The sequence below is a fragment of the Dermochelys coriacea genome, chromosome 6 (genome assembly GCF_009764565.3).
Source record: "Dermochelys coriacea isolate rDerCor1 chromosome 6, rDerCor1.pri.v4, whole genome shotgun sequence".
In the NCBI taxonomy this organism is placed as follows: Eukaryota; Metazoa; Chordata; order Testudines; family Dermochelyidae; genus Dermochelys; species Dermochelys coriacea.
The window spans coordinates 93,518,283-93,539,577 of record NC_050073.1 but is presented as its reverse complement, the minus strand read 5'-3'; the positions used below and the strand labels follow the sequence as shown (position 1 = coordinate 93,539,577).

At 39.5% G+C, this 21,295-nt stretch overlaps 1 protein-coding gene across 1 annotated transcript in view; it reads right to left on the bottom strand.

The window, feature by feature from the left end:
- Positions 1 to 216: 216 nt before the first annotated feature.
- Positions 217 to 21,295, bottom strand: part of FLRT2 (fibronectin leucine rich transmembrane protein 2) — a 78,268-nt gene continuing 57,189 nt past the window's right edge. Inside the window, exon 2 of the mRNA XM_038406973.2 lies at positions 217 to 9,666. Within this exon, the coding sequence (XP_038262901.1) occupies positions 7,257 to 9,242 (1,986 nt within the window). The 5' untranslated portion in view covers positions 9,243 to 9,666 and the 3' untranslated portion in view covers positions 217 to 7,256. The remainder of the gene's footprint in view (positions 9,667 to 21,295) is intronic.

Sequence of the window (21,295 nt, the reverse complement as noted above, 5' to 3'; positions counted from 1 at the left end):
TATCACGTTCTGATAACATGTCAGATACAAGCCACTTTTGAAATATTCAAACTGAACATTTAAAGGATTTGTTAGTCTCTAACAGGTGCCACAAGTACTCCTTTTCTATTTAAAGGATTGTTTCTCTTATTCAGATTAAGTTTTTTGCTACACAAAAATTAGCTCATGAAACTAACAGTGTCCATCAACTACTTCCATTCTGACAGAAAACAAAAATAAACTTTGAAAATGTTTCTATTTTATTGCTGGTTTTTTTGTCATAAACCTCTATCCTGCTATCCTCTATCCCATCTCTCTGTATTCTCATATACCCATGGTGAGACAGGTTGCTTAGAATAGAGAGTAGGAGTTGCTTCTGTGGGAGAGACAGACTGGGGAATCATGGTGGGTGAGCAGCGATGTGTGTGTTAAGTTACACACATCCTTATACCGTGACTTGAACTTTCCAGGGCTTACAGAGAAAAAAAGAACTCATCGGTGAAGTGCAAGACTCTTGAAAATAAACTTTTTTCTCAACATAAAAAATAACACAACTATAGGTTTGATACTGCAGGCCCTTCCAGGGCCAGAAGTGAGTGCTTTGTATATCACTGGAAGTTGGGAATCTTCTCAAATGTATAAATCTCCTTTCTGCAGTGTAGTTGTAACTGTGTCAGTCCTAAGACATTAAAAAGACAAGGTGCGAGAAGTAATATCTTTTACTGGACCACCTTCGGTTGTGAAAGAGACAAGCTTTTGAGTCACACAGAGCTCTTCTTCAAGTCTGGGAAAGGAAATCCCAGCATGACATGCTAAACAATCTGTTTCACCTTGCATTTTGATAAGTAGTTAGTACATATTGTACATATTGTAAAGGACCATTCCAAACTCACGCAGAAAAATGATAAAAAGACAAAAACACCTTATCACCTCTGGGTGAACACTTTTCACAAAGCAATCACTCTACATGTGACATCTCAGTCCATATCCTCAAAGGAAAGGTGTGCAACACTTTCAAAAGACGAGGCTGGGCTTCAAAAGACGAGCTTAAATACTTTACTTTGCTAGACATTAAAAATCATGAACTGAACAGAGACACTGGTTTATGGTTTATTACAACAATCTGTAACCCACTAACCCCCTCTTTTTGTCCTATGATTGCACAGGTGTTAATGGGTCACTCCACCTTAAATGGTCCCTTACAATATGTGCTAACCACTTATCCTAAACAATCTATTCCACCTTGCATTTTGCTGTGACACTGGGAGTACATTTCCCAAACCTGAAGAAGAGCTCTGTATGGCTCGAAAGTTTTTCTCCCTCAACAACAGAAGTTGGTCCAATAAAAGGCATTACCTCACCCACCTTGTCTCTCTAAACTTCCTGTACACACATACACTAGGTACTAGGTGTAGAAAAGCTGCCAACTATCATATAGCTGAATCCTGTTCTTCTTGGGTCTCAACCAGAACTGATTTTTCTGGGAGAAACTGGAAGAGGAGGAGGAGGAGGAGGAAAATTTCATTCCTGGAAAATAGATTAATGGGTAAAAGGCAGGTTAGGGACCCAAGGCATTTATCCTGTGGATCTGCAATTTCTCACATGGATTGGATATTACCTCCGCATACACACTTAGCATGTATGTATATACACATACTCTCATACACACACACTATATGCAAACATTGTTACATTCTTGTCTTCTCGAACAGTGATTTCCTAAATGCATATCAAGATGAGAATGTGTCTATAGCTAAGACAATCTTTCAGAAAATGACGCAAACAAGTAGTTCTCATTATAGGGGAAAAACTGCTTTGAATATAAAGAGATAAAACAAACAAGTCAGTTGATTAGAATTTAAAGAGAGAGCAGATGTACAGCAAAACACTTTTTAAAAAATAAGCAAAAATGAAAATTTGGAATCCTGACCATTTTTTTTTACTCCATTCCCTTTTGGCTGAGGTTTTGGATGAGATGAGATGTCTGAATTTTAATGCAGGTACTCATATAAACATAGCAGATTTTGTGGTGGTTTTTCTTTCCAATAAGTCTTTACTGATTAAGCCAGCAAGATATTATATAATGTAGAATGGAGTTTTGAAGTTAAACATGGCAGGTCTCAGAAGATGGATAACGCAGGCTTCAAACCACTTGTACTCTCTTCTTATAGATAAAATATACCAAACACAAAGAACGAAATTTGCATATGCCTCAATTAATAACAATGTTTTATGATTATTTTTCAATTCATATATTTGGTGCCACTATATCTGGGACCCAGTATTCATGATAATTTGTTCCATGCCTTGTCTGTATTCGAGAGGATCAGAATTTAACTCTAATGGGTTGTGTTTCTTTAAGAGTCCCCAGTATAGTCAATGTTTGCTGCATCCCCTTTGTGCTAGACTGCTGGGTGTGCTACTAGAAAGAACTGTCTTATTGAAGAGAAAATACAGTATCATGCTTGTGCAAAAACTTCACAAATAAATCTTTTACAAGCATCCCCTAGTGTCTTCTGTGATCCAAACTGACCTCTCCTGTAGCTCTTAGGGAAGGATGTCAGCTTCAGCTTCCTAGAATTATCCTTCATGTAAAAAGGAGAGCATCAGACAGGACTTGATGAAGTTTAGAGCTAGCTACTTTTGTTTTTGGCACTAATTTCTGTTTTGTTTTTTCATGCAGCTGGAAAGATAAGTCATGAGTAAAACCATTATTCTTATATTCTAAAGTAAAACTTTAATGTCCCTGTTATAAGTTAGAGCAAAGAAATGCTATAAACTAAGGACTCAATGAAAATTAACCACTTCACTGTCAAAAGCTGAGACTGAAACTGCTATTTAGTGTCATTAAAAAAGTGCCTTATTTAGTTCCCTGAAGACTACACCAATTATACATTAAGAATTGGATTTCTTTGCTTGCAATTTTAGGCAGGATTCTTTCCTCAAATAGAGGAATTTTCTCACTCTGATAAAGATATAAAATGATTGAAAAAAAAAAAGAAAAAGTGAGCTGGTCCAATAGCAAATGGAACTGAAGCATTATCTACTTCATTGTCATATTTGATATCAGGTTCATTTTATGTATTTATTGTCCCATGCGGAAATCTCCTAATGTATTTTCAGCCAGGGGAAGTGAGGAATACAGAACATAAATATTCTTACAAAGGAGTCCATGGATGGCCTCTTCAATGCAAATCATACAGTTTAAAGATGTGTGACCTCCAGCTGTTTGTTTCTGCTTTTAAGCTACATGCTGTGGATGTTTGTTACATTGACAGAGTATATGAAAATTGGAACTAATTTGTAAGGAAAAAAGTCTTTGGAAAACCAATGCAGTGACTACAAATAACAGCTGTTGTGATGTTTTCATGATATTTAATTTACATCATTTCATTTCAACCCTTTTTTATTCCCCACAGTGATCTGTCCTATATATTCACATGAGGTGAATGGGTCTATTATAAAAAATGGATCAGATTTTCATTCATGCGCAAGTCCAACTCCTGAGCACATAGACCCTAATGAATGTGTACAACCCAGATCTATGGAAATCAGGATTAGCAAATCCATACTCAGAGGTTCTGCTTGGGTTTTGTGTGCATGCATTTGAAACTTTTCTACACGGTGTATGCTAGCTAATGTAAGTATGCAGATCTTACACTAATTGAGGCAGATCCCATAATCTGCAGCATTAATGAAGCCTGTTTGGAATATACTGTGTACAAGATGAAAGCTTGTGATATTAATTTAATATTAAATGTCCAATCACAAAAAAAATCTTTGTCAACATTTATTTTTAACTGAGAGGTTCCCAATCTTTTCAGGCATTTTACCAGACTCAGACTTCAGCTAGTGCCTCTCACCTGCTTAGAATCATAGAATCGAAGGGAACACAAGGGTCATCTCATCTAACCCCCTGCCAAGATGCAGGATTTGTGGTGTCTAAACCATCCAAGACAGATGGTGATCCAGCCTCTTTTGAAAACCTCCACCAAATGAAGCTTCGTCAACTATGTGCTAAAATGGAGTTTGAGCTGTTTGTATAACTATGGAACCTAATTGGAAACAATCCAAACTTTGTTGTGTGTTGGAGTGTGCTCAAATGGAGGAGAGGTGGGTAACAGTTAGAGGTAACAAAACTATTTCCAAAACATGTATCTAAACATTTGTTTAGCTAGTACTCCCAGTTCTTTCAATTTGTTTTTCAGAGAAATCTGGTACAGATTTTTTTTTCAACATAACGTTCATGTAAAATGAGTCCAATGAACACTCCATGCCAATATGTTTGCACAAGGGTTCACTACCAGAAGCCCAAACTCTGTCATTTTTTAAATTTCTTGGATTTCCCTCCTGCTGTTTATAAAAGTTCCCATCATCAATCAGGGAGCAGAATTAATGACATGTGATTTAGCTGGCCCAGTCACGCACCATGAATAATCCAAGAGGTAGTCAAACTGAACAGTTTGTGAACAACCCCTAGTCTGGATCATATTCACATGAGTATTCATCAAACAATTTTAAATAGCAAGCATAATCATATCAATTAATCTATGCATAGATAATTCACAATTGGAAATAAAGGGCTAAACTCACTGAAGAAGTAATTTGGTATGAATAATTCACCTAGCTCTAGTAACTATGATATACTAAGATGATTATAGTACAGCTGATTATAATTACGGTAGAGAAAAGTATTTACGGTATCAGACATCGAAGCATGAAGTACCAGTACTGGTATACATACCAATGATTGGGAACCATTATTAAATATGTGAGATGGCTTTTTTCAAGCCAAACATATAACTAGCTATTTCAGTGAAATTAAATACTACATCCATGTCCAGAATGAATTCACTAACTCTACTTAATCTAAAATAAACTTTCATGTATACCGAATGCGACAGGTGTGTGCACATGCACATGTCTTACTGCTCATCGTGTGGGGCCTTGGCAGCTAAAACATATTAAACAAAACAAAACAAAAATACAGCCTTCTCTCAGTTATCTTGAGTAAATAGGTCACATACTAGGAAAAAACACTTTGCATAGACTTTTCTAGCTAAAATTACACAATTTGAGATCATATGGCAGCCTTTTATTCAGCAAAATTTCAGTGACTTTACTATTACAGTAGCCACACAGGTTGCCTAAAATACCGGTTATAGCCTGACAAAATAGCAAATATACAGAATATAGAATGGAATTCCAAAATGGGATTATAAAAGGTGTTGGCGGGGAGGGCGCAGTTCCTCGGATAATGATTGTACTCTGCCATCTACAGCTAAAGATCAGATTAATCTCTTCAGTGCAGAAGAGAAATGCATTTATGGTATTTTAGAAGTTGCACACTCAAAGACTACTAGGATTCAGGGATGGGCATGGTGAAATTCACAGAGAAAGGGACCACAGCTCTCTCTCCTAGCATAAGAAGCCATCAATGATCATATAACCCTAAGTTTTTCAGAGTGATTTTGTTAAATCTCTAATTAATGGGCCACTTTTACTGGAATACCAACTTTTGCTGGACCTTTCCGTGCTCTCTGTAGCCAGCGTGCATGTATGCATTCCCTTCTCCCTTGGAAAACATTTAGAAAACAAGCCCTGTGAGCTTTTTGTATGAGGGGCTTACTGATATTTGTGTGGTCTTCTTCCTTTTTAAAAATAAAATAAAAAAAAATCAAATCCATCACTGAGCTGGCAAGAGAACCAGAGCTTTTGGCAAGCACAGGAGTCAGGAGCTGCTGGAACGTTATGTAACTTTCAGAGAAACATCATGATTGTAGTAGAAGCATGATGTTCCATATAGCATGTGTCAACCTCAGGGATGCAGAATTGATGCCAACTGAAGAGTTGAGGGCAGATCAGAGCAAAATCTAGGCCCAAATGCTACTTTTAAAGCACAGACCATTGTTGAAAAAGTGGCCAACAGACTAAGGATTGAAGAAGGGAGAGTAAAAGGGGCAGCATGGACTACTATCCATTCAAATCCTTCAACTCACCAAAAGTTTAGTTATTGTCTATCTCCATTCACCTAAAACAATAGGACTTTGATGAGATTATTTCACTGAAGTTAATTCAGTTCATAGTAGGTCTGAGAGCCTTTCAAAAAACAAACACACAAACAAACAGACAAAAGCTTTCTCGCTTGCCAGGTGGTTTCTTCCTAGTTCTCTGTACTGAACTTTATTCAAGCCACTAAATCACTCAGGGCCTAATCCAAAATCCACAGAAGCCAGCGGAAGACTTTCCATGGATCTCCTTGGATTTTTGGATGAGGCTTTCAGTGATTTGGAAGGATATATTGCCACTAAGTCATGGCAAATACCATAGGATTTGGACTTTTGATGTCAATAGGCATTGATGGCACTTAGCAACTCACAGGTGCAGGCCTTATCTGAAAATGCTAATTCTGCGAAAGTTGCTCCCTCAGAAGGTGATGTGATATGATGAGAGCCACCTGATAGCTGGTGAGCACCCTCATTTCCCATTGAAATTGGTTAGAAAATGTGTAAAACTTCTTAATTTTAATGAAAAATGGGGAAAAAATTCTCATGAAAATGTATCTGATATTTTGGGACCATTTTCTGACTAGCTCTTATGAATAGAAATACAGGGAACTTTGACTCTTGCAGAAAGTGTTTGATACTTCTTTGTTTCCATCCATATAAAAAAAAATACACCCCTGAAACAGCCTCTCTGGTAGCATTTCAGAACTCCCACTTCTAGATGGAACCAGGAAATACAGAGGCAGGTGAAAGTGACAGATAGGGAACAGAGTTACTCCAACTTGTTTGAACCACAGAAGAAGTTCATTATGAGTTTGGGTGAGAGGGTTGTACTCATTTTATTAGAACTGGCTTTGCCCATCCCTAGTGACCCTGTTTTAATGAACACTTATGTCCTGTACCAGGGGACTACCTAGGGACCTACATCCTTCAGACAGCTTCGACAGCAAAGTGGTTAATGTTTGAAGAATGAGTTTTTCTATCCTTTGCCATGGCATTGGGTTCTTATTGTATAACCCTGTACAGTACTTCAGCAATATATTTTTTAAAGATTTAAAAAGCAAAGAGTTACAAAACCATTTGCAATTAACTTGAAATAGAAAAGATAGCACTTTTTTTAAATCCCATTATATAGTACACCGTATAAATTACAGAGTATTCAAATGCACAAATGCATCTGTGTAACATTTATCAAATGTAATTTTTTGTGTGTGGATATTTTTTTCCAGAGTTTTTGCTAATAGTTCTATGCATCTCACTTTTCCCTCACTATCACGTATGACAGTGGTCCAGATCTGAGACACTGCTGTTGCAGTATCGCATGTTGTTGGGGATGTGGCAGTCTGTGTAGTTAATTCCCCCATTTGGGGTATAAATGGGCTGCAGTCTGAAATCTCCTTTAAGGAGCTGATCGTTATTTAAGGAGACAATCTGGAAGCTGGTTTCCGTCATCTCCAGGATGGAGTTGTCCTTCTTGGTCCCCGCCTCGCAATAGTCATCTTTCCGCCGGCCCCGGTTGTATTTCCACTTCTGGGAGGTGTAGCGCCCCTTTTTATGCATGTGCCAGCAAAAGATGCTGAGTAGGACCACAAGCACAAATATCACTGCACCCCCAATCAAGCCTGCCAGCAAAAAGGGGGAGCCCATATTCTGAGAAGTCGTCTGCTCATGGCTGGAGGCTGTGTTGCTGCCATTGTTTAAGTGGGAAGCCTTGGTTGTGGCTTCTGAACAGACAGTGTCTTCTCCAGCTTGGTAATTATTAAAAGCATCCAGTGGAACCAAACAAATCCGATAAGTGGATTTGGGTTCGAGATTCACCAAGCTTACATGTTGTTTCTCACCACTTACTATCCGTTCTTGAACAATGCCCCCTACCAGGCTGTGGCCCATTTTAACCCATGTGAGTTTGTATGCCATCACGGTAAAAAGGGACAGCCAGTTGACTTGGATGCAAGTGTCATTCACAAAATGGATGGAGAGTTGGATCCGTTCAGAAATGGGAGGTGTCACCATTTCTCCACCCTCCCTGTCAGGCACAGTGGGGAGTGTTGATGTGGTGAGTGGGAAAGGACTGTATTTATCACTTGGAGTTGGAACTGATGAAGTGGGAACCAGTGTAGTTCGCAAGGTGGCAGCAGGGGCTGGGGTGATAATTGGCAGACCAGGAGTGGTGGTGGGGCATGACAACATATTCATGTTGAGCTCCCTGACAGCCATACCTCGGACCTGTTCTGGTCCCTGACACATAAAACCCCGGACATTGATGGATGAGGGAATAAATTTGAGCCATGCAGTGACCCATTTAATACTGCAGTCACATAACCAGGGATTATTCCGTGCAGTGAGCTGCTTCAGGTTATGGAGGTTATCAAAGACCCCTTTCACCAGCATCCGGAGCTGATTGTTGGAAATATCAAGCCGCTCCAGCTTGTGGAGTTTTGAAAAGGCTGTAAGTGGTATGTGGGTTATCTGGTTGTCCTGCAGGTAGAGCCTCAGCAGATGTGTACCTGGAAGATCAGGGGGAGGGTAGGATAGTGAATTCCGTACTATTGAGAATTCCTTGAGCTTGGTCAGATGGCTGAAAGTACCCTCAGTTATACCTTTATTTGTAAGGAGATTGCCATCCACAATAAGACGTTCCAAGCTCGTGAGATTCTGGAAGGCCATGTCTGAAATTATGGCAATTCGGTTTTCATCAACTCGTAATTCTTGTAAGTCTACTGGAAGGCCAACTGGTACACTGCTCAAGTGATTCTTAGACAAGAACAGAAGCTTGAGGCTGACAGCTTCCCGAAATGCTCCATCCTCAACCCCTACAGTAGAGATGGAGTTGTCATCTAGGTGCAGCTCTTCCAGCTTCAGGAGCTGGGCCAGGGCAGCCCGAGAAATGGTTTGAATGTTGTTTTCCTGCAGGTGGAGAACCCTCACATTCTTGGGCAGGTTCATGGGAAACTCATCCAATTGGTTACCATACAGGTAGACCGTGTGCACAGACTGGACGTTGTGCAGCTCTGCAGGGAAGCCAGCATTATTAATTTGGTTATTGTGGAGGTAGAGTACGGTTACACCCTCCGGTATCCCAAGAGGCACTGAGGTCAAGCTTCGTTCATTACAGTAGACAAAGTTTCGGTCACAGCGGCACACATTTGGACAGGCCAAAGTTTTGGAGACCTGCATGCAGAGCACCAGGGAAATTATGAGCCAGGATTTCAGGAAAGCTGCCCAATCTTTGGACCACATTCTCGTCCACAGGCCCATTTTAAACTTAAAGAAATGGAATACCAAAGAAAGAGAAATTAAAACAATGATAAAGAACAGGTAGTGAAAACTCAGGCTGCTGGAATTGGCTTGTATTTGTGTCCAGTGATCAGGTCAGAGGTAAAGTCTTGGAGGCTAACTGTGAAATAATCCTTTTATGATTGGCCTGCCTTCTGCTCTTCATAGGAAAGCCACAGTCTTATTAGCCAGGGTTACACACTTTGCTGCCTTCCTCCATGTGTACTTAAAGAAACAATACCTGTGTCTTTCAAGGTAGGCAACCGGCAATCTAAAGCTACCAAAAGTCATCAGGAGAAAGGTTGGCTGGACCAGTAGTTCCTTTCTCTGAAGCAAGGTAGTGGTGCACTCAGTTTTCTTAAGCCTCCAAGGTCTTCATTTCAGCTTGATGATGGATATGAGAATCCTGTTAAAGAAAAACAAGAGAGGAAATTAAATATCATGATATGTTTAGTAGAGAAGAACATCAATGGAAGAATATTCTGTTCACACAGCATATAACTCTTGTGGCATTTTGGAAATACCTATGCTATTAAACAGTGGGTTAATATTATTACAGAAATATTCTAATTATATATTAGATCCAAACCCCTTTGCAGTGATGGAAGCTCAATGAAAATTAACCACTTCACCATCAAAAGTTGAGACTGAAGGTGCTAGTTAGTGTCACTAATAAAGCACATTATTCAGTTCCCTGAAGGCTACATGAAAAACACATTAAGAGTTGGATTTCTTTGTTTGTAATATTAGGAGGGATTCTTTCCCCAGACTGATGAATTTTCTCACTCTGATAAAGACATAAAATGATTGGGGGGAAAGAGAGCTGATCCAGTAGCAAATGGAACTGTGGCATTAGCTACTTTCTTATCATATTTGATATCGGATTAGTTTTATCCATTTATTGTCCCACAAGGAAAACTCCTAATCTATTTTCAGCCAGAGGGAAGAGGGGAGTACAGAACATAAATATTCTTACAAAGGAGTCCATAGATGGCCTTCTAAATACAAGCCATACAGCTTAAAGATGTGCAACCACCAGGTGTTCATTTCTGCTTTTAAGCTACATGCTGCGAATGTTTGTTACGTTGACAGAGTATATGAAAATTGGAACTAGTTTGTAAAGAAAAAAGTCTTTGGAAAACCAATGCAATGAGTACAAATCACAGCTGTTGTGATTTTTCATATTTAATTTACATCATTTCATTTCAACCCTTTTTTATTCCCCACAGTGATCTGTTCTATATATTCACATGAGGTGAATGGGTTTATTGTAAAAAATGGATCAGACTTTCATTTGTGCACAAGTCCAACTCCTGAGCGCACAGACCCTAATGAATATGTACAATCCATGATTTCAGTGAAGTTTGGATTAGTTCCTTTTGTTTGCATATAACATTCTCATATTAAAACTCATACATTTTAATTTAAAAAGGCTTAAATATTTTCTCTTTTGAAAAAAAAGAAAAAGAAATTGACTCTGTCCTGTGAGTCAATAAGAGTTATGTCATTGACATCAATGGGAAGAGGATCAAGTCCTAATTAATGAATCACACTGTATGCTTTTTCTTTTCATTTAATCTCCTTTTCTGATCTGTTCTGTTCTGATCTCTCCATGTTCCCATGTACTTCCTTCTCTGTCCCAGTACACTCTAAGGGCTTGGCTATACTTGCAAGTTAGGCTCATTAAATCAGCCCCAGGTTCCCTAACTCCTGAGGTGTCCACACTGGTAAGGCAGGTAGAGTGCTTGGACTCTGCAGCTGGAGCGTTCCTGGTAATCCACCTCCATGAGAAGCATAAAGATTGCTGCACCCCGGGCTGAAGCACCTGGGTGTCAGTGTGGACAACATGTTGCATTACTGCACTGTGATTGGCCTCTGGAAATGTCCCATAATCCCCTGAAGTCAAGTGGCCACTCTTCTCATAATTTTGAACTTGGTTGCAGGCTTGCAGATATCCCCTTTCAAAGCTCCATTTCTGACAGCCGGCATGCTTATCTGCTCCCGGACAAAGCAAACCATTACTGTGGAATGCTGCTGCTGTGAGTGTGTTTGAAAGAGAGAGGTGGGGGGGGCAGTGGAGGGGGTCTGCTGCTGTCTGAACTTACAAGACAGCATGCTGACACACTCTCTGCCCCCCCAAAACACACTGTCTCTCCCCCCACATGCGCACAACACACTCCCTGTCACATTCCCCCCCCACACATTTGAACAGCACGCTGCAGCCACTTGTACACTGGGATAGCTACCACAATGCATTGCTGTTTGTGGCACGTTGCAAGAGCTGCTAACGTGACCATACCGGCGCGCTTGCAGCTGACAGTGTAAACACACAGCAGTGTTTTCCCTGCTGCGGTCTCCGAAGGCTGGTTTAATTCCCAACACTCTACATCTGCAAGTTTAGCCAAGCCCTAAGTATCTACCACTTCACTTTAATGGATTATCAGAAGATTATTTGAGTATTTTTACTAAACCTATCAGCAGTGAAATAGTTAATAATGCTGGCACTCAAACTGACATCATTAGACTTAAGAACTAATATTCCATTGAGAGGAATAAGGTAGTTTACACATGTCAAAGTTAGTATTTTATGATATCAGCACAGATTCAGAAATTGTAGCACTTCATATTTGAAGGGTTTTCTTTGCAACCATGAAAGTTAGACACTTATTTTATTTAAAATGAAGCTTAGATTCTGCTACATAGGTCTATGACAGTGGGTGGATTCTGGAGAAAATTCCTTTGCACTAGAATACATGAGATTTTGAACATATGTTTTTCTCCCCAGTTTGTGCCTCTTAATTTCTCTCTCCTTATGGTATTATTTATTGTTCAACGTTATAACTGAATTATTTAACTCTGTAAAGCAATTAGAGCAGGGGATTGGACTAGATGACCTCCTGAGGTCTTTTTCAATCCTAATATCTATGATTCTATGATTTGGAATACAGTAGCTATGAAAGATACTTCATGAGTAGGTGTCCTTCATTTTCAGTTTTTATTTTATTTAATTTTTCCTGGGAATTTATCAGTGTTTATTACAACAAAAACAGGTGAAAATCAATGCAAAAAACTATTAATAATTGTTCTGGATAAATATCAGGGTTTATTTTGGTGGACAGAAAGACGGGAAAAAGTATTTAATAGATTAACGCTTTGAATTCTGTGGATCAATGTAATTTGCTGCAGAACAAAAACAGAACTCAAAACACAAGGCCACTTCTGAGTTTAAGAAAACAATATAGCTCTAATCCCCAAATAAAACTTTTCATTTGAATAAACAGTTTACTGTTGTCGACTTAGAACTATTAGTCGATAAATATTTAATAATTGGGCCACACCATTAGCAGCGCATTCACTCAACTTCAGCCTTTTCTCCTGTTTTTGTTTTTTTAAAACTTTCAAATACTTCCTTGTGTTCTGAATCGTATTCTGATACAGACTTTTGTTTTTTTCCCATTTTAGTGTGTCAGATCTTTAAACTGTTGTCTGTTAACAGCTTGAAATGCGTGTGTGATGGGAGTGAGATTCATCAGTACATTCAGATGCTCACGCACTTCAAAGCTTGTGTGCATGCCTGTTTGTTTATTGTGTGTATCTTCTAGACTAACACATAGCCTTACTTCAACAGGCAGCTTTGCATATGCACACAGACTAATGTATTATTATAATACATATATCTCATGCAAAATGTATTGTATTTTCCTAATAAAACAAGTAATTTTTATATATTTGAATTATACAAAAGTAGGGTGAAAATCAGAAAAAAATAATAATACTTTTTGTAAAACCCAGTAATTTTTCAAAATTTTTCAAAATTTTTCAAAAATCAGTGTAAACTGAAAACAAAGGAGTTTATACATAAGGTAGTGTTGCCTTGTTAAAGCTACCCTGTCCCTAATACTTAAGTCTCAGTACAGATGTCTTAAATAATTGCATTACCCTACCACACCTTGCTTAATGCAATCTGAAATTCATGAGCCAAATACTGAGGTGCTGATCATCCACTGACCTCAGTGAAATTGCAAGTACTCAGTTCTTTTCAGGATTTGGCCCAAAATACAACTGTTGAAAGAATGTCTCTTCAAAAAGAAATATGAGTAATTACAATAGTCACTAAGTATGGTATTGCGGGGCACAGGAAAACCTAACTGAATAAGGATATCCTCTTTAAAAACGGTTGTCTCTTTTCAAATAGCATAGTGGCATTTATCTCTAAATGTAGTGCAAGAAATTTAATTCAGGAGCAAACAGCATCTTAAAGCTTATACCTGTACTACTGCCATACAATGTACAGTGTGTCTCAAATGCTGCCCTTGGGAACGCTATGGTTTGGGAGTTTAGTAACTGTGTTTCGGAGCTGAGATATTATAGCCTTACAAAAGGAAACTTTGTATTTGAAGATTATTGTGGTTATTTGGAAGGCTCATCAGTTGTCAGCCCCTAGGCTAAAACAGATAGAGCTAAAAAGCAAGCACCAGAATAGTCTCCTAACTTCTTATTATGAATCCAAATGATAAATTTATCACATACCTTTACTGTATGCCATACTCCTATAGAAACAGAAAGATTAGCTAACCTGCTGCTCAAGGCTTTGCTCTCTTGCAGGCCTATTTCAGTCAAGAGCGGTTTCTTTTCAGTTATGTAAGATGGTGTGATGCTGTAGAGAAACTCTAACAGGATTACATTCTAATGTGAGTCTGAGTGTGACAGTTTATCCTCCTTTAATATGGCCAGGCTCCCATCTAGATCATGCTGTCCTAATCAGTCAGGACAATTTCTACATAAAATGATAAAGGGCTCCCAGAGTCTTTTTCGAGATGCTTGGGACTACACAGAGTGACAGTAGCTCCCACATGCCTATTCTGTGATTGGAAGTAGCCTGTGTGTGTCAGCAGAGTCTAAAGGAGAGACCACATGGTACTGTGGTTGTTCCTCCAGTTGCTAAAGAGATTGGGTTTAATTAGCCCTGGAATATGTTGGAGAGCCCACCTGTAGAGGGATTGACAGGCAATCACTGCTTCTGCCTTCACAAGATGCCCACAGGGGGTCACAGTCACACTGAAAGTAAGTGTAACTGATATATAGGCCTTGTATTGGCCCCAAGCAATGGGATGAATTTCACCCTCACAGAGGAAGCACATGAAAAAAGATATTATAATTTCTACCTATTAAAGAAATGCAACACACACAATGCTGCTCATTAGGTAATACACTTAGAAGACCTTTGATTGACCAGTCACTTAAGAATACCAGCACTGGCTGTCCTCACAAGAAGCTGGTGCTTTGGGGTTTATCTCTCGTTGTGGTTATAGAGGTTTTGCCTTCATAAATCTTTTCAAAGTTTCCTGCAACATGTTTTCTCCCCTTTTAACTGCTGTGAAAGTGACTCTGTTTTATTAAATCCAGGATCCTAAACTCCAGCCAGTGGTGGTTAATAAACTGAGACTATAAAACTCATAGTACAGAAAATAGGCATTGTCACTCAGTCAGTAACCACGGCTGATTGTATTAAGCAACAGCACAAGGACAAATCTAATCAGACCTTTATGACTTCAGTGTTGACTGTGGTGTGACAGAGGAAAAGAATAGGAGCAAAGGTGCAAATGGAAGTGTTTCAAGGAATTCTAAGGGAAATATTTTATCCCAGTATCATGCTGCAATTGTTATTATTAGATATGTATTTTACAGTAGAACTGAAGAAGCCTCAATCCAAATGGAAGCTCTTTTATGGTATATAGGTCTCTACCCAAATTGCTGAAAATGTAAGTTGAGGCTTTCAGGTTAAAGAATAGGTAATCTGCTTGGTTAAACAAAATAACACCGCAGGGGTTACAGTCATAGTTCAATCCAGGACTAAGCAAACTCCAAGGAATTGGAAAAACTGAAGCAGTTGATCTGTGGCTAATTTTCAACACTGAAGGCAGGTAGAATACTAACAAATACTCACACATTCTTCCATTGCTGTGCTATAGTCAGGAAGGCAACTATTGTTTCCTCATGCAGATCCTCCCACCCCAAAGACCTTCTTTCATGAGGCGTACAAGAAACTAGCTTACCATCTGCTAGTAAACTTCTCATTTGTGGAGGCCAAATGTTGGGAGGGAGGAAAATCGAGGCACTCTGCATGGCCAAAGCTCAGCACTTTATTTTAGCCAATTTTATTATTTGGGGGCAAATGATTAATAAATTACAAATGCTTGTGGCTGGCAAAACTCAGACACTGTGTCTGAAGCTGAGATTTGCTGCTGGAGAGAACTGTGGAGAAAGGGTAGGGAGAGGGGATCTAGTGTGTTTAAATTAAAATAGAACCATCAATAACTAAATAAATACAAAAAGAAAAGGAGTACTTGTGGCACCTTAGAGACTAACAAATTTATTAGAGCATAAGCTTTCGTGAGCTACAGCTCACTTCATCGGATGCATTTGGTGGAAAAAAAAAAAAACCTTTTTTTTTTTTTTTTTTTTCCACCAAATGCATCCGATGAAGTGAGCTGTAGCTCACGAAAGCTTATGCTCTAATAAATTTGTTAGTCTCTAAGGTGCCACAAGTACTCCTTTTCTTTTTGAGAATACAGACTAACACGGCTGCTACTCTGAAATAAATAAATACATGTGCCTGTCATCAGCCTAATCACTGCTGTATACTTTCCCCCACCTCTACAGCCTTTATCTTTCATGGCAGGGACTGTTTCTTCTACTCAGCACGTCTCAGACCTTAGTGCAGTAGAAATAATAAACACTCAGAAGATACAAAGGGTCAAATAATAGAGATGAATGAACTGGTTCGGAATAAATAAAAACACACATACACACACTTTATGCACCCATGCTTGAAAATTGCAGCTTAAGGGCCTGATCCTGCAACCACTGAAGTCAATGGCAAAGCTGCCATTCGCTTCTTGGGGGGAGCGCCCCTTAAACATACTCAAAGCTACCTTATTGTCCTCCTTCATATCCAGACAAGATGGCTACAAGAAAATAGTTAGGCAACTTTTGTGCAGAGATCACAGCTTGTCTTCCTGCCCAATATTATTTTATTGTTTCCTTCTGCTCCCCCATCTATCTGCATCCACCTGTTATCTTATACTTCACTTGTCTTATACTTCGCTTCTAAGCTCTTTGGGGCAAGGACTGTTTCTTTGTTCTGCATTTATACAGTGCCTAGCACAATAGGGTCCAGGTCCATGACTAGGGCTCCTAGGTGTCATCAGAGTACTATAACTGCTACTACTTTTTCAGTGGTACAGAATCAGGCCCCCAAATGATTTATCCACTCCCCCAAGAAATCTATATGAGAACTTAGAAATCCCGACTCCTTGTCCAATATTCCAATCACCTAGCACCAATTTGCCTGGAGATGCTTACATTTTTCTAAACCTATCCTGACTGTCTCTGTACCTTGCACATTATAAGTGACAATGCAAGCAGCAACCAAAAAGTTCAATGATAAATCCACCCTCGTTTAGAACTATTACAAGTGAATCAATCCTATTCAGCATAAATCTATTCTGAATACGTCTATTGTGTCCTAGAGTAGAATAAGGTCATAATCAAGTCCTGATCTCACCTCAAACCTTTATCATGTACAGTAAGTTCAGACTATTAGGTACAGAACTGAATAATAGCAAGAAGAAAAAAACCTAATGACATTCCTTTGGAGCCTAGAATAGTCTCTGTTTCAGCAACTTGCACCTGTTTTTATATCATCTGATAACAAAAGATAATTATGGAATAATACATGCTACAGCCCTCTGTCTATATAAATCCTATATATGCTCATTCTCAATGCACATCTACAAATGAATGAACATTATGTTCTCCTAAATTGATTAAGAGCCTAAGAAGATGATTTATTGTATGTCTTTCCATATGAGTTATTTGATTTTGAAACTGGAATTGGAAAATTCATGGCATAAGATCTATGCATCAAAGGAGTTGATCAGAATATAAATGGAAACATTATCAAAGAACCAATGTGCCTTTGTAATAAGCCTTATCACATGTATCCATGGATAGTCTCTCTCTCTCTCTCTCTCTAAGTGTATAGAAGAGGAGGAGAAAGGTAGGAGTGGAAAGATGTTCCATCCTTGATCTCCCCTTATTCTAAAGGAGACAACCCTTTCTAGATCGTCATGACCATCTGCTGGGGAAAGGAAAGCATAAGGTATCTCCTTGCAGCTGCTGTAGAGCAGACAGAGTGAAGTCCATGGAGGCAGATTTTCTGCAAGCAAAGTATCAGTCCCATAGCAATACTGAGGCTGTTATCAAAATGACTCAGCAGAGGTAAGTAGATATTTCTGCCCTCAAATCTCTGTCTTTTCACACCCATTTAATTGATGAGGACATTTCCTATTCAACTTATTCATAAATGATCTGGAGAAAGTGATAAACAGTGAGGTGGCAAAGTTTACAGATGATACTAAACTGCTCAAGATAGTTAAGACCAAAGCAGACTGTGAAGAATTTCAAAAAGATCTCACAAAACTAAGTGATTGGGGAACAAAATGGCAAATGAAATTTAATGTGGATAAATGTAAAGTAATGCACATTGGAAAAAATAACCCCAACTATACATACAATATGATGGGGGCTAATTTAGCTACAACTAATCAGGAGAAAGATCTTGGAGTCATTGTGGATAGTTCTCTGAAGACGTCCACGCAGTGTGCAGCAGCAGTCAAAAAAGCAAACGGGATGTTAGAAATCATTAAAAAAGGGATAGAGAATAAGATGGAGAAATCTTATTGCCTTTATATAAATCCATGGTACGCCCACATCTTGAATACTGCGTACAGACGTGGTCCCCTCATCTCAAAAAAGATATACTGGCATTAGAAAAGGGTCAGAAAAGGGCAACTAAGATGATTAGAGGTTTGGAACGGGTCCCATATGAGGAGAGATTAAAGAGGCTTAGACTTTTCAGCTTGAAAAAGAGGCAACTAAGAGGGAATATGATAGAGGTATATAAAATCATGAGTGGTGTGGAGAAAGTGAATAAGGAAGTTATTTACTTGTTCCCATAATAAAAGGACTGGGGCCATCAAATGAAATTAATGGGTAGCAGCTTTAAAACAAATAAAAGGAAGTTCTTCTTCACTCAGCGCACAGTCAACCTGTGGAACTCCTTGCCTGAGGAGGTTGTGAAGTCTAGGACTATAGCAGGGTTTAAAAGAGAACTGGATAAATTCATGGAGGTTAAGTCCATTAATGGCTATTAGCCAAGATGGTTAAGAAATGGTGTCCCTAGCCTCTGTTTGTCAGAGGGTAGAGACGGATGGCAGGAGAGAGATCACTTTGACATTACCTGTTAGGTTCACGCCCTCTGGGGCACCTGGCATTGGCCACTGTTGGTAGACAGGATACTGGGCTGGATGGACCCTTGGTCTGACCCAGTATGGCCGTTCTTATGTTCTTATGTTTATGTTCTGCTTTTGCTTGCCAACCAGCACTGGCAATTTTTCTCATAAACACTGATACAGCATCTTGCTGGAGGAAATTTAAATGGATTTGGGCTGGCATTGTTGTGGAAACGTCAGTATATTCTTGGAGACAATTTAAGAAATGGTGCTAATGATAAAACATATTTAAGTAGACTTCAGACATAGCATCTTTCTACTCCTTTTATCTCTATCAAACTATAGCCATACATTTTTTTTAAAAAAAGGGAAATTTCTTATAAAGACACAAGCTTCAGGAAATCCCTTCATTAAAAAAAAAAAACAAAGCATGATGTTATCATTGACAAAAGCTTTATCTTTTGAAATTCAGGCCATGTTCAGATTCCCTGAAGTTGCCAACCGACAGCAACCCACATCAGCTATTTTTGTAGCTGCCACTAGGGGGACCTATTACAGCAGCAAACTTTTTTTACTTCACCCAACCAAAATAAAACAAAACACATCCCAAAATACTTTGGAAAAGGGGGAGGCGATACAGGAAGGATGGGCTCCACCTAAACCAAAATTGAATCAGTTTGCTGGCTTTTAAAATTAAAAAGGTCATAGAGCAGTTTTCAAACTAAGGGCTGGGGGGAATCCAATAGGTGCGGAGGAGCAGATAGAGACATCCCTTATGCGAGGATCTATTAATGGAGATTCTCTATGTTCTAGTAAGGCAGAGAGGAATCATTAAGATATGGATAGATAATAAGACAGAAAATATCATGTTGCTGCTATATAAATCCATGGCACGCCCACATCTTTAATACTGCATGCAGACATGGTCACCCCATCTCAAAAATTTCAGAGTAGCAGCCGTGTTAGTCTGTATTCGCAAAAAGAAAAGGAGTACCGGTGGCACCTTAGAGACTAACAAATTTATTAGAGCATAAGCTTTCGTGAGCTACAGCTCACTTCATCGGATGCATTTGGTGGAAAAAACAGAGGGAAGATTGATATACACACACACAGAGAACATGAAACAATGGGTTTATCATACACACTGTAAGGAGAGTGATCACTTAAGATAAGCCATCACCAGCAGCAGGGGGTGGAAAGGAGGAAAACCTTTCATGGTGACAAGCAAGGTAGGCTAATTCCAGCAGTTAACAAGAATATCAGAGGAACAGTGGGGGGTGGGGTGGGAGGGAGAAATGCCATGGGGAAATAGTTTTACTTTGTGTAATGACTCATCCATTCCCAGTCTCTATTCAAGCCTAAATTAATTGTATCCAGTTTGCAAATTAATTCAAATTCAGCAGTCTCTCCTTGGAGTCTGTTTTTGAAGCTTTTTTGTTGAAGTATAGCCACTCTAAGATCTGTGATCGAGTGACCAGAGAGATTGAAGTGTTCTCCAACTGGTTTTTGAATGTTATAATTCTTGACGTCTGATTTATGTCCATTCATTCTTTTACGTAGAGACTGTCCAGTTTGGCCAATGTACATGGCAGAGGGGCATTGCTGGCACATGATGGCATATATCACATTGGTAGATGCGCAGGTGAACGAGCCTCTGATAGTGTGGCTGATGTGATTAGGCCCTATGATGGTATCCCCTGAATAGATATGTGGACAGAGTTGGCAACGGGCTTTGTTGCAAGGATAGGTTCCTGGGTTAGTGGTTCTGTTGTGTGGTGTGTGGTTGCTGGTGAGTATTTGCTTCAGATTGGGGGGCTGTCTGTAAGCAAGGACTGGTCTGTCTCCCAAGATCTGTGAGAGTGATGGCTCGTCCTTCAGGATGGGTTGTAGATCCTTGATGATGCGTTGGAGAGGTTTTAGTTGGGGGCTGAAGGTGATGGCTAGTGGCGTTCTGTTGTTTTCTTTGTTGGGCCTGTCCTGTAGTAGGGTACTCTTCTGGCTCTGTCAATCTGTTTCTTCACTTCAGCAGGTGGGTATTGTAGTTGTAGGAATGCATGATAGAGATCTTGTAGGTGTTTGTCTCTGTCTGAGGGGTTGGAGCAAATGCGGTTATATCGTAGCGCTTGGCTGCAATATTGTTAATCTATCCAACTATACTCTTAGCCCAGCAGAAGAATCTGTCCTATCTCGGGGCCTCTCCTTTTGCCCCTCCACCCCCACGAACATGATACAGTTCTGTGGTGACCTAGAATCCTATTTTCGACGTCTCAGACTCAAGGAATATTTCCAACACACCTCTGACCAACATATTAACCCACAGAGACCTTCCTGCCAACACTACAAAAAGAAGGATTCTGGGTGGACTCCTCCTGAAGGTCGAAACAGCAGCCTGGATTTCTACATAGACTGCTTCCGCCGACGTGCACGAACTGAAATTGTGGAAAAGCAGCATCGCTTACCCCATAACCTCAGCCATGCAGAACACAGTGCCATCCACAGCCTCAGAAACAACTCTGACATCATAATCAAAAAGGCTGACAAAGGAGGTGCTGTCGTCATCATGAATAGGTCGGAGTATGAACAAGAGGCTACTAGGCAGCTCTCCAACATCACTTTCTACAAGCCATTACCCTCTGATCCCACTGAGAGTTACCAAAAGAAACTACAGCATTTGCTCAAGAAACTCCATGAAAAAGCAGAAGAACAAATCCGCACAGACACACCCCTGGAGCCCCGACC